General features: G+C 38.7%; 1 protein-coding gene across 1 annotated transcript in view; it reads right to left on the reverse strand.

The window, feature by feature from the left end:
* Positions 1 to 426: 426 nt before the first annotated feature.
* The window catches only part of LOC128693656 (adenosine receptor A2b-like), a 316,224-nt gene continuing 299,040 nt past the window's right edge, over positions 427 to 17,610 (reverse strand). The window contains exon 10 of the mRNA XM_070091211.1: positions 427 to 2,754. Coding sequence (XP_069947312.1) covers positions 2,241 to 2,754 — 514 coding nt within the window. The 3' untranslated portion in view covers positions 427 to 2,240. The remainder of the gene's footprint in view (positions 2,755 to 17,610) is intronic.

The following is a 17,610-nucleotide window of genomic DNA, read 5'->3' on the forward strand; positions in this document are numbered from 1 at the left end:
TGTCGTGCTGGTCTTTTCTGGGCAGAATGAGAAGGAAGTAAAGAAGTATCATCAGATAACGGTCTTGGGCGTGTAGTTGTGGGACTGGAGGTGGATTGCCCGACGTGGGACAGGCGAGCTATCGACGCACCATAGAGGGAGAAACCGGAAGCATGGTCAAAAAAGTGCGGAGGTTAGATGTATCAAAGGAGTCTAGCAGAGCCCAGGTACCTGGAGCAGGTGACGATAAGGCACCAGCAGGAAGTGCAGGGGCATTAGAAATGTCCCAAGAGTGGTCAAATAATGAGGCAGGATCGGAACAGGGTGCGGTATCAGGAAGAGCCCCGAGGGGGGAGCAGGTTCAGGGATTAGGAACTCCATGGCTTTGTCACTTCTTTATTTTTTATTTTTTTTTTTAGAAAAAAAAGAAAGAAAAAGAATTAAAAAAAGAATAAAAAAAGGAGGGAATGTGAAGGAATAGCTCCTAGGAGGAATGAAAGGGCCGTAAATCTCCCTCTGCGCCCAAGAGGACCTCAGCACCGCCAGTAGTGCAGATGCGGCATGGAACCCGTGCTATACCCTACCATTCATGCCTGTAAACCAGCAATCTGCGATAGCAACCTCACATCCGCCGAGCCATCTAGGTGGACAAAAGAGAGGGCGGCTGGACACCCGCCACAAAGCATACCTCCTTCAGCCACCACCTACTGGAATCCGAAAGGCAGCCTCGAGAGATACACCCGTCACCCGAGAGACACTTAAGCCACCCCCGGGGAGACCGGAAAGGGATCCGGGGGTGGCAAACTACACCACCCCCAAGGACCTCAATGTAATGGGATGGACCACGGCACCCGTTCCCCTACCTAGAAACTAGAATGCCTGTGGGAAGAATCCCAAACGCTGAAAAGAGGAAGGGGATATGGGAGGGCTGGTGAGGGTTGGAGGGAAGGGAAAGGAAGGATAAGGAGGATGGGATAGGAAACTGGGACTCGGGGGTAATTAGGTTCGGTCTGAGGAAGGAGATCAAAAGGTCTAATTCTTCAGACCAAGAGCCTCTTCACCACGCCAAGGAGCCCCCTTGACTGTCCCGCAGCGGGACAGTCAGGGACCTCAGATTTATTATCGTTAATAAGATAATTCAATGAGATACTGGAACTAAGTGACAAATGATCACTTTCTCCAATCTCTTCATTAATCACAAGATTATATATCAGAGATTCCTTGTTTACCAGAACTAGGTCAAGCAGGTTGTTTCTTTTAATCAGTTCTGCTTCATGCTGCTTTTACAAGCAGTTCTCTTATGTTTCTAGACAGTTGCTAAATTCCATTTTTTTCTACCAAACTGTTTCAACTGATATGGATTAAATTACAATTTCCCATTAAAGCTTCATTGTCGTATATTTATGCTTTAGCAATATCGACCCAGATCGTCTGTAGATCACACTTAGGCTTGGCCTTTAATGCTCTTCGAGAAGCTGCAGCCATATAAATTACGTGTCCGTCCCTTCCTAATCTTCATATTTTTCCTGGTGCAGTAAATGAATTTTTCTCTAACATACATGGCAATTCTTCCCGAGTTTCTGTTTATTATCAGTTCAGAATAATTTACACACCGTTATAGGTGTCACAATTAATTCAACATATCACATCACTTTACAAATAAATAATTGTCGAAGTCCCCACTAGCTCAATAATACAGATTAATACAGCTTATGATGAAGCTCAGGGTGCTAGCTCTCTTGGGAGTGGCTAATGATCATTCACTTATGAAGTGGCTAATGATCATTCACTTATAAAGTGTCCCGTGACTTGGTTGGTAGTGTGCTCGGCTGACATACCAAGTGACAGTGGTTCGATCCCCTCCCAGGTGAAAACGTTGGACATGTTTCCACACACCTGTTGCCCATGTTCACCTAGTAGTAAGTAGATACCTGGGTACTAGTCAACTGTTGTGGGTGGCATCCTAGGTGGGTAGTATACCTTAGATAGGGCTAGGCTTCGAAATAAGCTGAGGTAGGATAACAGCTCTAAGCCTGGAAAACTGTTCTGTGTAAAACTAAAAAGATTGATCTAGCAGAGGCCTAAGTATCTCACTCTCAGGAATTACGCGAGATTGACAGGTTATGGATAGACTTAAAACCAATGGTGATTTTTTTTACATACTTTTAAAGCAAAATTTTCGGGATCTGTTATTTAGTCTTGATTAGAAGTTAGATTAAGGATGATGGCTTAAGTGATGAGATGACTGTGACAGACTGTTGCTAGAGAGAGACTGGTGATGTTGATAAAGATGTTGAAGGTTGTTGATGACAGGAAGCAGGGAGCAAGGGCCTGCCTGCAGGGGTAAGTCTCGAGAGATATCGCCTGTTCTGCCTATCTACAGTAGTTCGTACCCGGGCAAACTGTTTTGTTTGCCCTCCTGCCGTTGTTTGCATTCGAGACAGACGCCTAATTTGCACGCGAGCCGTGGTCTGCGACCCAGATAGATGTCTTGTTTGCCTCTCCGCCGCGGTCTGTGACCGAGATAGACGTCTCGTTTGCCTCTCCGCTGCGGTCTGTGACCGAGATAGACGTCTCGTTTGTCTCTCAGCAGTGGCTTGTGACCGAGAAAGACGCCTTGTTTGCCTGCCAGTTGAGGTCCGTACGCGGGCCAGAAAGCGAGTTGACCTAACGGCAGCAGCTTGGGAAGCTCTTCGTTGTGGAGCAGAGGACTGCTGCTGTCTTCTCAGGATCCCACGTTTCCAGCTCATAGACGCTCTCAGGTCATGCAGAATCCTAGAAAAGGATACTCAATTCCTTATTTTCTCATCATCAGAAAGAAATGTAGTAAGATGGTGCTCTATGATCTTACATGCTCCCACAACATATAAATCTTTCTTTCTTTCTCTCTCTCTCTCTTCTCTTTCTGCAGAGAGAAGAATATAGGACAGGAATATAAATAAAACAGGAATAGCAAAATCTATATTCCTGTCTTCATATAAAAAATTAAAGAGAGCGAGAGAGAGAGAGAGAGAGAGAGAGAGAGAGAGAGAGAGAGAGAGAGAGAGAGAGAGAGAGAGAGAGAGACAGACAGAGACAGAGAGAGAGAGACAGAGAGAGACAGAGAGAGAGAGACAGACAGAGAGCGAGCGAGAGAGAGAAAGAGAGAGAGAGAGAGAGAGAGAGAGAGAGAGAGAGAGAGAGAGAGACAGACAGACAGACAGACAGAGACAGAGAGAGAGACATACACCATCACTTTATCATACACTGTATGATAACGTGATGGTGTATGATAAAGTGATGGTGTATGACATACACCATCACGTTATCATACACCATCACGTTATCATACACCATCACGTTATCATACACCATCACGTTATCATACTCTACATTATACTCTACATTATACTCTACATTATACTCTACATCATACTCTACATCATACTCTACATCATACTCTACATTATACTCTACATTATGCTCTACATTATACTCTACATTATACTCTACATTATACTCTACATTATACTCTACATTATACTCTACATTATACTCTACATCATACTCTACATCATACTCTACATCATACTCTACATCATACTCTACATTATGCTCTACATTATACTCTACATTATACTCTACATTATGCTCTACATTATACTCTACATTATACTCTACATTATACTCTACATTATACTCTACATTATACTCTACATCATACTCTACATTATACTCTACATTATACTCTACATTATACTCTGCACTATACTCTACATTATACTCTACATTATACTCTACATTATACTCTACATCATACTCTACATTATACTCTATATTATACTCTATATTATACTCTACATTATACTCTACATTATACTCTACATCATACTCTACATTATACTCTACATTATACTCTACATTATACTCTACATTATACTCTGCATTATACTCTACATTATACTCTACATTATACTCTACATCATACTCTACATTATACTCTACATTATACTCTACATTATACTCTACATCATACTCTACATTATACTCTACATTATACTCTGCATTATACTCTACATTATACTCTACATTATACTCTACATTATACTCTACATCATACTCTACATTATACTCTACATCATACTCTACATTATACTCTACATCATACTCTACATTATACTTTACATTATACTCTACATTATACTCTACATTATACTCTACATCATACTCTACATTATACTCTACATTATACTCTACATCATACTCTACATTATACTTTACATTATACTCTACATTATACTCTACATTATACTCAACATCATACTCTACATTACACTCTACATTATACTCTACATCATACTCTACATTATACTCTACATTATACTCTGCATAATACTCTACATTATACTCTACATTATACTCTATATTATACTCTACATTATACTCTACATTATACTCTACATTATACTCTACATTATACTCTACATCATACTCTACATCATACTCTACATTATACTCTACATCATACTCTACATTATACTCTACATTATACTCTACATTATACTCTACATTATACTCTACATCATACTCTACATTATCCTCTACATTATACTCTACATTGTACTCTACATTATACTCTACATCATACTCTACATTATACTCTACATTATACTCTACATTATACTCTACATTATACTCTACATCATACTCTACATTATCCTCTACATTATACTCTACATTGTACTCTACATTATACTCTACATTATATTCTACATTATACTCTACATTATACTCTACCTTATACTCTACATCATACTCTACATTATACTCTACATTATACTCTGCATTATACTCTACATTATACTCTACATTATACTCTGCATTATACTCTACATTATACTCTACATCATACTCTACATTTTACTCTACATTATACTCTACATTATACTCTACATTATACTCTACATCATACTCATCATTATACTCTACATTATACTCTGCATTATACTCTATACTCTACATTATACTCTACATTATACTCTACATTATACTCTGCATTATACTCTATACTCTACATTATACTCTACATTATACTCTACATTATACTCTACATTATACTCTACATTATACTCTGTATTATACTCTATACTCTACATTATACTCTACATTATACTCTACATTATACTCTACATCATACTCTACATTATACTCTACATTATACTCTGCATTATACTCTATACTCTACATTATACTCTACATTATACTCTACATTATACTCTGCATTATACTCTATACTCTACATTATACTCTACATTATACTCTACATTATACTCTACATTATACTCTGCATTATACTCTACATTATACTCTACATTATACTCTACATTATACTCTACATTATACTCTACATCATACTCTACATTATACTCTACATTATACTCTACATCATACTCTACATTATACTCTACATCATACTCTACATCATACTCTACATCATACTCTACATTATACTCTACATTATACTCTACATCATACTCTACATCATACTCTACATTATACTCTACATTATACTCTACATTATACTCTACATCATACTCTACATTATACTCTACATTATACTCTACATCATACTCTACATTATACTCTACATCATACTCTACATTATACTCTACATTATACTCTACATTATACTCTACATCATACTCTACATTATACTCTACATCATACTCTACATTATACTCTACATCATACTCTACATTATACTCTACATCATACTCTACATTATACTCTACATTATACTCTACATTATACTCTACATTATACTCTACATCATACTCTACATCATTCTCTACATTATACTCTACATCATACTCTACATCATACTCTGCATCATACTCTACATCATACTCTACATTATACTCTACATTATACTCTACATCATACTCTACATTATACTCTACATTATACTCTACATTATACTCTACATTATACTCTACATTATACTCTACATTATACTCTACATTATACTCTACATTATACTCTGCATTATACTCTACATTATACTCTACATTATACTCTACATTATACTCTACATTATACTCTACATTATACTCTACATTATACTCTACATTATACTCTACATTATACTCTACATCATACTCTACATTATACTCTACATTATACTCTGCATTATACTCTATACTCTACATTATACTCTGCATTATACTCTATACTCTACATTATACTCTACATTATACTCTACATTATACTCTGCATTATACTCTATACTCTACATTATACTCTGCATTATACTCTATACTCTACATTATACTCTACATTATACTCTACATTATACTCTACATTATACTCTACATCATACTCTACATTATACTCTACATTATACTCTACATTATACTCTACATCATACTCTACATCATACTCTACATTATACTCTACATCATACTCTACATTATACTCTACATTATACTCTACATCATACTCTACATTATACTCTACATTATACTCTACATTATACTCTACATTATACTCTACATTATACTCTACATCATACTCTACATTATACTCTACATTATACTCTACATTATACTCTACATTATACTCTACATCATACTCTACATCATACTCTACATTATACTCTACATTATACTCTACATTATACTCTACATCATACTCTACATTATACTCTACATTATACTCTACATTATACTCTACATCATACTCTACATTATACTCTACATTTTACTCTACATTATACTCTACATTATACTCTACATCATACTCTACATTATACTCTACATCATACTCTACATTATACTCTACATTATACTCTACATTATACTCTACATTATACTCTACATTATACTCTACATTATACTCTACATCATACTCTACATTATACTCTACATCATACTCTACATTATACTCTACATTATACTCTACATCATACTCTACATTATACTCTACATCATACTCTACATTATACTCTACATTATACTCTACATTATACTCTACATTATACTCTACATTATACTCTACATCATACTCTACATTATACTCTACATTATACTCTACATTATACTCTACATTATACTCTACATCATACTCTACATTATACTCTACATTATACTCTACATTATACTCTACATCATACTCTACATTATACTCTACATTATACTCTACATTATACTCTACATTATACTCTACATCATACTCTACATTATACTCTACATTATACTCTACATCATACTCTACATTATACTCTACATCATACTCTACATCATACTCTGCATTATACTGTACATTATACTCTACATTATACATACCATCGTCTTGTTACAATCAACTAGAGACGTGAAGTTTAATACAACTTAGCATAAACATGTATTATATCTTCAAATTAAATTGTTTTTATTAAAATCATAATCATATTTTACACTTAATTTTATTTTCCATGGATCAACTTTATTGAAAATTACTATTATTAATATTAATAGTCGTGTTATTACTGTTATTAGAATTAGTTTTAAGTATTATTATTATTATTATTATTATTATTATTATATTATTATTTCTGTTATTACTGTTATTATTATTATTATTTTTATTATTATTATTATTATTATTATTATTATTATTATTATTATTATTATTATTATATTACTATTATTATTACTGTTATTATTATTATTATTATTATTATTATTATTATTTTTTTTTTTTATTATTATTATTATTATTATTAGTTGTAGTAGTAGTAGTCGCAGTAGTGGTGGTGGTGGTGGTATTTTTAATATTAGTAGTAGTGGTAGCAGCAGCAGCAGCAGCAACCGTAGAACTACTGATTGCAATAATAGTAGTAGCAGTAGTAGTGGTGGTACTGGTAATAGTACTAGTGGTAAAAGTAGTAGTAGTAGTAGCTATAGTAGTAGCTGTAGTAGTAGTAGTAGTAGTAGTAGCTATAGTAGTAGTAGCTGTAGTAGTAGCAGTAGTAGTAGCTGTAGTAGTAGTAGTAGTTGTAGTAGTAGTAGTAGTAGTAGCTGTAGTAGTAGTAGCTGTAGTAGTAGTAGTAGTAGCTGTAATAGTAGTAGTAGTAGTAGCTGTAATAGTAGTAGTAGTAGTAGTAGCTGTAATAGTAGTAGTAGTAGTAGTAGCTGTAATAGTAGTAGTAGTAGTAGCTGTAATAGTAGTAGTAGTAGTAGTAGCTGTAATAGTAGTGCTAACAGCACCACCAGCAACAATATAAGAAGTAGCAGTGGTACAGTAGTAGCAGCAGCAACAGTAACAGCAGAAGTAACGACAGAAGTAATAGTGGTGCCAATAGTAGCAGCAGTAGTAGCAGCAATTATTATTATTATTATTATTATTATTATTATTATTATCATTATTATTGTAATAAAGTTGGTAGAATTACCGACAATATGTAAAGTAAAAGGACACAAGTGCAACTAATGTGACATTTATTGTGGCAACGTTTCGCTCTCCAGGAGCTTTATCAAGCCATTACAAACAATACATGGACACAGAGGGTATATAAAGGCTCAGAGTGAGGTGAATACTAGTGAGGTACCATTTCGATGTTCACTAGTGGTAGTAGTAGTAGTAGTAGTAGTGTTAGTGACAAAAGTAATACAATATGGTAGAGCAATTAATTCGTACATGAGTAAAAGGATATAAAAGCTATTACTTGGGTAACATAAAAATAGGTTGGACAAATATAAACTGGAATGAGGCAGCTTGTTTCAGTGTTCACTCTCTGTGCTTTGTGTAGTATAACAGGAGAGACTATGTGATGGCAGGGTTTACTGTTTTCAGGAGGATTCTTGCTAAGACTTCGGAGATGGTGAAGCTGCCGTTGTTTTGTTTAATTGTATTCGAAACAGCGATCAGTGCTGATTCAAGGCACTTGCGTGTGCGGAAATTAGTTTCTTTTATCACTAATTGGGCGTCTCTGAATTTCATAAGATGATTGGTGGAATTTCGGTGTTGTACACAGGCGTTGTTTAAGTTGTCGTTCCTACATGCGTATATGTGTTCATTGAGGCGGGTGTCGAGGTTTCTTGCTGTTTCACCTACGTAGATCTTGTCACAGCCTCCACAGGGTATAGTGTAAACTCCTGCATTGACTGGTTCGTGGTGCTTGGGTTTTGTCCTGGTTAGCTCCTTTATTGAAGTGGTAGAAGCGATGGCGACTCTGGTGTTAGCTTGTGAAAGTACTTTTGAGACGTTTAGTGCAACCTGGCTGTTGGGAAGAATTATAACTTTGTTGGGAGCGGTGTTGATGCGTGGAGAATTGATGATCTGAAGAGCTCTTTTCTTGCGAACCCATCAGCACTCAACAGTGGGAGACGCTCACCAAAGACTTTCTATACAAAACCAGACAAATACTCAAACGCACTAGAGAAGGGAAGAAACTTCTGTACTTGTTACCAAGCAACCCTAAACCAGCACACATGTATGGTTTACCCAAGACCCATAAACACAATATTCCTCTCAGACCAATCACGTCAGGAATAGGCAGTGCTCCACACAAACTAGCCGGAGTTCTTGCCAAACATCTTTCCTGCCTTCTGGGGACCATCAGCCCCGCTCATCTTAAACACTCAGGCGACCTTCTCAACCGCATCCGTAACCTCTCCATCCGTAACAAGAAACTAAGCAGTTTGGATGTGACTTCCCTCTTCACAAAAGTACCTACCAAAAAAGCCATCGAGGTTCTACGACGTAAAGTCAACCAGGACCTTAATCTTCCTTTACCTCCCGGAGATTTTGTTGACTTGATTGAACTCTGTGTTAACTTCAACTGTTTTTCCTTCAATAACAAGCTCTACAAACAAACCTACGGCATGGGAATGGGGTCCCCAATAAGTGCCGTCCTAGCCAACTTATACATGGAACACCTAGAGTCCGAACACTTCGCCAACATCATCCCTTCAAGCGTCACTTGGTTACGTTACGTGGACGATGTCCTCGTAATAACTCCAAAACGTTTTGATGTACGGGATCTTCAGGCAAGGCTCAACGCAGTTGAACCAGCGATTCAGTTTACACTAGAAGAAGAGTCCAATGACAAGCTACCTTTCCTCGACGTCCTCATTCACAAAGTAGACAACAACCTAAGATTTCAAGTTTATCGGAAACCCACCAATAAAAATGATCTCACACACTTCTATTCCAGTCAAGATACCAAGACCAAAAGAGGCATCATCATCGGGTTTTTCCTAAGAGCATACCGAATTTGTAGTCCTGAGTTTCTTGACGAGGAATGTACTTACATTCACCAAACATTCACTGAGTTACAATTTCCTTCTTTTTTCATCAAAGACTGCAAGAAAAGAGCTCTTCAGATCATCAATTCTCCACGCATCAACACCGCTCCCAACAAAGTTATAATTCTTCCCAACAGCCAGGTTGCACTAAACGTCTCAAAAGTACTTTCACAAGCTAACACCAGAGTCGCCATCGCTTCTACCACTTCAATAAAGGAGCTAACCAGGACAAAACCCAAGCACCACGAACCAGTCAATGCAGGAGTTTACACTATACCCTGTGGAGGCTGTGACAAGATCTACGTAGGTGAAACAGCAAGAAACCTCGACACCCGCCTCAATGAACACATATACGCATGTAGGAACGACAACTTAAACAACGCCTGTGTACAACACCGAAATTCCACCAATCATCTTATGAAATTCAGAGACGCCCAATTAGTGATAAAAGAAACTAATTTCCGCACACGCAAGTGCCTTGAATCAGCACTGATCGCTGTTTCGAATACAATTAAACAAAACAACGGCAGCTTCACCATCTCCGAAGTCTTAGCAAGAATCCTCCTGAAAACAGTAAACCCTGCCATCACATAGTCTCTCCTGTTATACTACACAAAGCACAGAGAGTGAACACTGAAACAACCTGCCTCATTCCAGTTTATATTTGTCCAACCTATTTTTATGTTACCCAAGTAATAGCTTTTATATCCTTTTACTCATGTACGAATTAATTGCTCTACCATATTGTATTACTTTTGTCACTAACACTACTACTACTACTACTACTACCACTAGTGAACATCGAAATTGTACTTCACTAGTATTCACCTCACTCTGAGCCTTTATATACCCTCTGTGTCCATGTATTGTTTGTAATGGCTTGATAAAGCTCCTGGAGAGCGAAACGTTGCCACAATAAATGTCACATTAGTTGCACTTGTGTCCTTTTACTTTACATCATTATTATTAAATTTACAGGGGAAGGGAGGGATTCTTGCCGGTAAGATGCACAAGCGTGTTGAGTACTATCAACATCAAGTCTGGAGATTATTGTGGATGACAATAGAGACGGCTTCCTCATGGATTATTTTGTTATAGGCACCAAGCTGATGCGACTGTCATCCCGGAGGCCTAGTCACAGACCAGTGGCCTGGTCTGTGACTAGTCAGAGACCTGGCCACTAAGGCTGTGTTGTCCGTGAATGACATGGGTTTTGAGATGGGTGATGAGTATATGGAGATGAAAAGTTAAGCATTTGATGAGAATTTGGAGGCCTATAATATGCTAATGGAATAGAATGAAGAGGTGAGTGTGAGGGTGGTGAAGGAGTGGGCGTAAGAGTAGTGATGGTGGGAGACTGGGAATAACATGATCCCTGGGACGGAGGTCAGGAGAGCTACTTGCAAAGCCTCGGTCAGATGACGAAAACCGCCAGTGGCTAGTCATCATATGACTAAGACTCGCGTCAGGAAACACTTGTCCTGTTTCCTGACAAACGATACCTAACCTAACCTTGGTCTGGGCCTCAAGTTCAAAGGGGAAACCCACACTTCTTTGTTTTTAAGCATATATATTTTTTTTATTTTCCGTTTGAAAAGTTTTCACAACTTTAGTTCACATCCCATCAACCTACATCCCTTCAAATCTTCTTACTGTCTAAATCACATATCCCCTCACGAGATAATTTAGCACGACCGCTACACAAGGAAATTCCCTTTCTCTTCCTATATCACCCTCATTGGTTTAGAAAGACACGTAAGCAAACACTATGACATATTTATTAGAAAACGTTTCAGTCCTGGGACCTTGATCACTTCTAACATACAGAGGTAGAAAGGCATTTTATATATATAGGCGGAGAGTGAGGTGTGACGCACGTGACCTGAGGAATGTCATAAGAACATAAGAACATAAGAATGGAGGAACACTGTAGAAGGCCTACTGGCCCATGCGAGGCAGGTCCTTATCAAAACAACCTCTGCCTATGATGAGGACGGGTAGACGATGAAATCATGTGACTCCTGTGTTGTTGGGTTGGTGGTGCTTAAGTATCATATATGCCAATGTTTTTGAAATTTTATAGTTTCCAGTGTTGCGTTCTATAGTGTCCGTGACGGTGATTAGTGAGGCTTCTAGGCACCGTCGGCGTCTGAGGTCTGGTTCGGTGAGAACGAGTTGTGCCTCATTCCAGTTCATCAAATGTCCCGTGGAGTCTCTGTGGAGGACACAGGCGTACCTTACATCGTCTCTGTTAGAGGCATTTTGATGCTCATTCAAGCGGACTGCAAGATCTCTGCCTGTCTCGCCTACATATTTCTTGGGACAGAACCCACAGGGGATAGTGTGGACGCCTGCTGTAGAAGTTAGAGGTGTGGGGCTGCGTTTCGTAGTGAGGTCTTTGACTGATGATGTGTTTATGGTGGAAACGTTGATGTTAATCATAGCAAGTGCCCGGCGAGTATTCGTGGCAACATCAATTGTTGAGAATAGCTTGTGCCTTAAGTCTGCAATCTCGGATGAAGAAAGATGGGAACTGAAGACGTGTAAAGGCTTGTGTTATGTAAGTGCATTCTTCTTCTAGAAAACAAGGGCTGGAGATGCGAAGAGCTCTCAAGAAGAAGCCAATGAGGACTCCTCTCTTAGTGCGGGTGTCTTGGTGTGAATAAAAGTGTATAAGATCGTCCTTGTTGGTAGGTTTTCTATACACTTTGAAGAGAAGTTTGTCACTGTCGGGAGATCTACACTAAGACACCCGCACGGCACTGGCAGAGGGAGGCACATGTCTGCTGCGGTGTATTTCACAGATGGTTCTGTCGACCCTGACAGGAAGAGAGCAGCAGCTGGACTGTACCACAATGGTCACACACAAGGCTGGCGACTCCCTGACCACTGCACGATCCTTCAAGCTGAGCTGGTGGCGATTCAGCAGGCATTGTCACATGCCCTACGACATCGACTCCGACCTGTCATACATGTTGATTCCACGTCTGCAATCAATGCCCTCTCCCATCCTCAACCACAGGACAATGTTCACCTCATCACATCGATCCTGAGCATAATGACAGCCTTAGAAGTTCAGGGTAACAGATCGACATTGAACTGGATCCCCAGCCATGCTGGCATCCGGGGAAATGAGGCGGCAGATGATGCAGCCAAGGCAGCAACAGACTATCCACATGTTGGGATTACTGTCCCAATCAGCCTACGACAGACCAAACTGGTGGCTGCCAGAGCCATGAAACTTATGGGGGAGGTCTTAGGTGATACCCCATCTCAACAGTGGTACCGAGCAGCGACTCAGGGAGAACCCCCTCCATATGATAGAAGCTGGTCCAGAGCGCAGTGTACCGCCATCCATCGGCTTCGTTTGGGCTTTCCCACAGCCAAGATGATGGTAGACAAGGCTGAGGAGGAGATGTGCCAGTACTGTCAGCACGTTGTCCAGCGGCCCCTAACACACTATCTTCTGGAGTGCGAAGTTACTGAGACACTCCGCAGGCAACTAGGAGTGATATTCCCTCCCGAAGAGGAACCAGAGATGACTGCGGCCACACTAGTGTACCATGGAGTCAACGAACCAGACAAGCTGTTACCTGTGATAACGACATATCCTCCTCCTCGCTAGTGTCCATAGTTAGGAGTACATACGGTGTTGTCGCTTATGAGATGCACCAGTTGAACTGACCAGAAGAGTGCTTGAACAGCATATGTCGCATCATTGTAGAAACCTTTCTCCCTCGGGAGCCAGAGACGGGTCATCGCAAGATTGAGACCCGTGCCAGGACTACGGTCTTGGCGAACATTATACATACATACATCTGTATGTTAGAAGTGATCAAGGTCCCAGGACCGAAACGTTTTCTAATAAATATGTCATAGTGTTTGCTTACGTGTCTTTCTAAACCAACTTGTCGGTATTTATTACCAAGGTTTATACCATCACCCTCATTGTACATCACAGACATCAGCCTAGGATATCACTCGTATTATTTAACATTGTGGCCTCACGTAGCGGAAATACTGAACAACATCACTGATATCAACCCAAGACATCACTCGTATTACCTCACATTGTGGCCTCACGTAACGCTAACACTGGGAAGTCGCATCTGTCCAAATTTTCTTTCAACTTCTCTTTTGGGTGATGACTTTTCTAATCGCTACTTTCGTCGGGTTTCTTTGGTTATTACGAGTTTTCAATGCTTCAGGGACTAATAATCTAAAGGAAATCTTTATCTTCTACACGTAAATGTATTTTTGAACTGTCTTAAATGAGATCATCAACTGAATTATAAAACCATAAATTAAAACGAAAAAGAGACTAGCAAAGAATCAGGAAATAAATATATAGTACCTTAAAATATTAGTGAGAGAAACAACAAAGATTTGGGAAATAAATCTCTCTGACTTTTGTTGGGTAAATTTACACATACGTTGGTATTTTGGGTAATTTACACATATGTTGCTATGTATGATAACTCTACTTATGTGTACCTGTACCTAAAATAAACTTACTTATTTACTTGGAACTTTAATAGTCCTCTTGGGGAATAAAATGTAATTAAAGAAAGAAGCTTAATTTATTTTCCCTTAGAAATTACTTTTGTAGAATGAAGAGGCTGAACAAGGTAAGAGTCGTTGTCAGGGAGATCACACAGCAGGAGGTTGTTGTATAGGCCGGAGAACAAATAGAAATATTTCCCCTAGATACTCTTCAGTTATAGACAACACAGAACTACGTTTCTCATCTATCATAGAAAACGTCTTTTATCGCGAATAGAGGAATATGTAGTCATATTTCTTGCTTCTCCTTCCTTATTTTTCTTGTTCTTTCTTTCCTTCTCTTCTTTTCTTTCTTTTCTTCTTGTTTTATTCAATTGTGGTCATTGCCACCAACGCAGAGAGATCAGAATATTTTCCTAACACTAGTTCCATCATGATCACCGAAGAGTTGTATTGGACCAGTAATTTCACTGTAGCTATTTACTTAAATTATCATAGCTGACTTGTCTATAAATAAAATAAAAGAAGCTGGAGGCGGGAAAATGATCCTACTTAGCACAAGGCACAGCTGTCACTGTGGTTATAGGGTGTGACTAGTTCACGGTCCAAGTCGGACCGAAACGTAGTCGTAAGTTTCACTCTCCTATTTGTGTATTGTTCCAGTGACTTCATTGTGCCTTTTTATTCTTTGTGTTTACAGGATCTCATGGGACGATCTGACAGAACTCATCTAACTGTTTATCATTTAATAGGTTCTCATTCATAAGAATGAGGCAGTCAGAAACTGCAGTACCACTAGTGATTTCTTCACACATGCCTTGGTAACGCATTACTGTTGCTATAATAGACGCTCAGGAAAGCAAATTAGCTCAGAACGGTCTTCAGTAAGGTAAAGCACAAAGTGCTGGTAATGCAGGCTGGGAACATGTATGGAGCATATTCCTTAGGAAAAATTTGCCTTGTTATTAGTCTATTCACAGTCATGAAAAAGCGTCCTGACATGGGTCTTAGTTGTACGAGGACCTGTTGAGTGACTCCTCGAAGGAGATGTCACGGAGGCGAAAGAGATGTTGAGAATGGTATAAAATACTGAGAAGTTGAAGATTAAGACACATGTACAACAGTTTTGTATCGCCTACTGTGTAGGAAAAATGTTTTATCAATTAAGATGCAAAACTGGTGCACATATGTTTTAATCTTCGAGTTGAAAGTGGTTATACCAGTGACCCAATAACTCGGGGGCAGTTTTGTTAATCTGGCTGCGGGGCTACAGCTCCCAGCAACCTGTGGTGTTTACTCTCCTGGTGTCTAAGTGATGGAGAGAAGTGGTTTAATTAAACACCGACCCATAAACACATTAGAAAGAAGCAGCACTGTAGCAGGCCCAGTGGCCTTTGCTAGGCTGGTTCACAATGGATCTTTAGACACAAATGTAGTGTAATGAAATTTCTTATCACCAGCGTTTCTCTCACGCAGTAGGCTTTTTCCAAGTCACTTGGAAAAAAGTGAATAGAAAAAAAATCCTCTGCGTGGACGAAATATTGTGGCTTGTAAAAACCCACTGCCTGAGCGAACGTTGTCAATAAATGTTCTCATCTGTGTCTCTGTTTCTATAAGAAAAAAGTGGTGCAGGGATACATATTGTCGTTGTTGCTGTTTACAACGTTGGTAAAGCAAGTCTCAAAACTCCATCACAATTCTAGATTCCAGTTATAAGAAGTGATATACGAGTGGCCGCACCTGAACCTACCACAATACTGGTTTCCAGTGATAAGAACTGGCATACGAAAGACCGCACTTGAACCTACATCTGAACGTGTCGTGTCAACAAAGACACAATCACTCACCGAAGCCTTCAGTGTCCGGCAAGTTTGCAAATGCTGCTCACCTTCTGACCTGAGAGTTCTGCAGACCTGGCGAGGCGGAACGTGACCTGGAGCCTGACCTAGATCCCGGTGATCCATGACTCAGTGAGGAGCGGAACCTGGGCAATGAAAGAGGGAGAGGGAGGAAGGCCGGATGTACAGTAAAGGAAGAGGAGCGCAAGAGAGAAATCAGAGCATCGTGAAAACTAAGTTAATATGGAAAATTATATATTATCATATAAGTAAACTCTCATATACACCTCCATAAAGTACAGGTTTCTGCAAGTACGATTGTAAAATCTAGAGAAAATTGGATGAAGATAGGAAAGCCTAGAGAAAATTAGAGAGAGGAAAGTCTAGAAAAAATGGATAGAGAGAGAGGAAAGTCTGATATAATTGGATTAAGAGAGGAAAATCTGGTATAATTGGATAGAGAGAGAGAAAAGTCTGGATAATTGGATAGAGAGAGGAAAGTCTGGTATAATTGAATAGAGAGAGGAATATCTGGTATAATTGAATAGAGAGAGGAAAGTCTGGTATAATTGGATAGAGAGAGGAAAATCTGGTATAATTGAATGGAGAGAGGAATGTCTGGTATAATTGGATAGAAAGAGGAAAGTCTGGTATAATTGGATAGAGAGAGGAAAGTCTGGTATAATTGGATAGAGAGAGGAAAGTCTGGTATAATTAGATAGAGAGAGGAATGTCTGGTATAATTGGATAAAGAGAGAAAGTCTGGTATAATTGGATAAAGAGAGGAAAGTCTGGTATAATTCGATAGAGAGTGGAAAGTCTGGTATAATTGGATAGAAAGATAAACGTCTGGTATAATTGGACAGAGAGAGAGGAAAGTTTGGTATAATTGGATAGAGAGAGGAAAACCTGCTATAATTGGATAGAGAGATGAAAGTCTGGTATAACTGGATAGAGAGATGAAAGTCTGGTATAATTGGATAGAGAGATGAAAGTCTGGTAAAACTGGATAGAGAGATGAAAGT

The sequence above is a fragment of the Cherax quadricarinatus genome, chromosome 34 (assembly GCF_038502225.1).
Source record: "Cherax quadricarinatus isolate ZL_2023a chromosome 34, ASM3850222v1, whole genome shotgun sequence".
NCBI lineage: Eukaryota > Metazoa > Arthropoda > Malacostraca > Decapoda > Parastacidae > Cherax > Cherax quadricarinatus.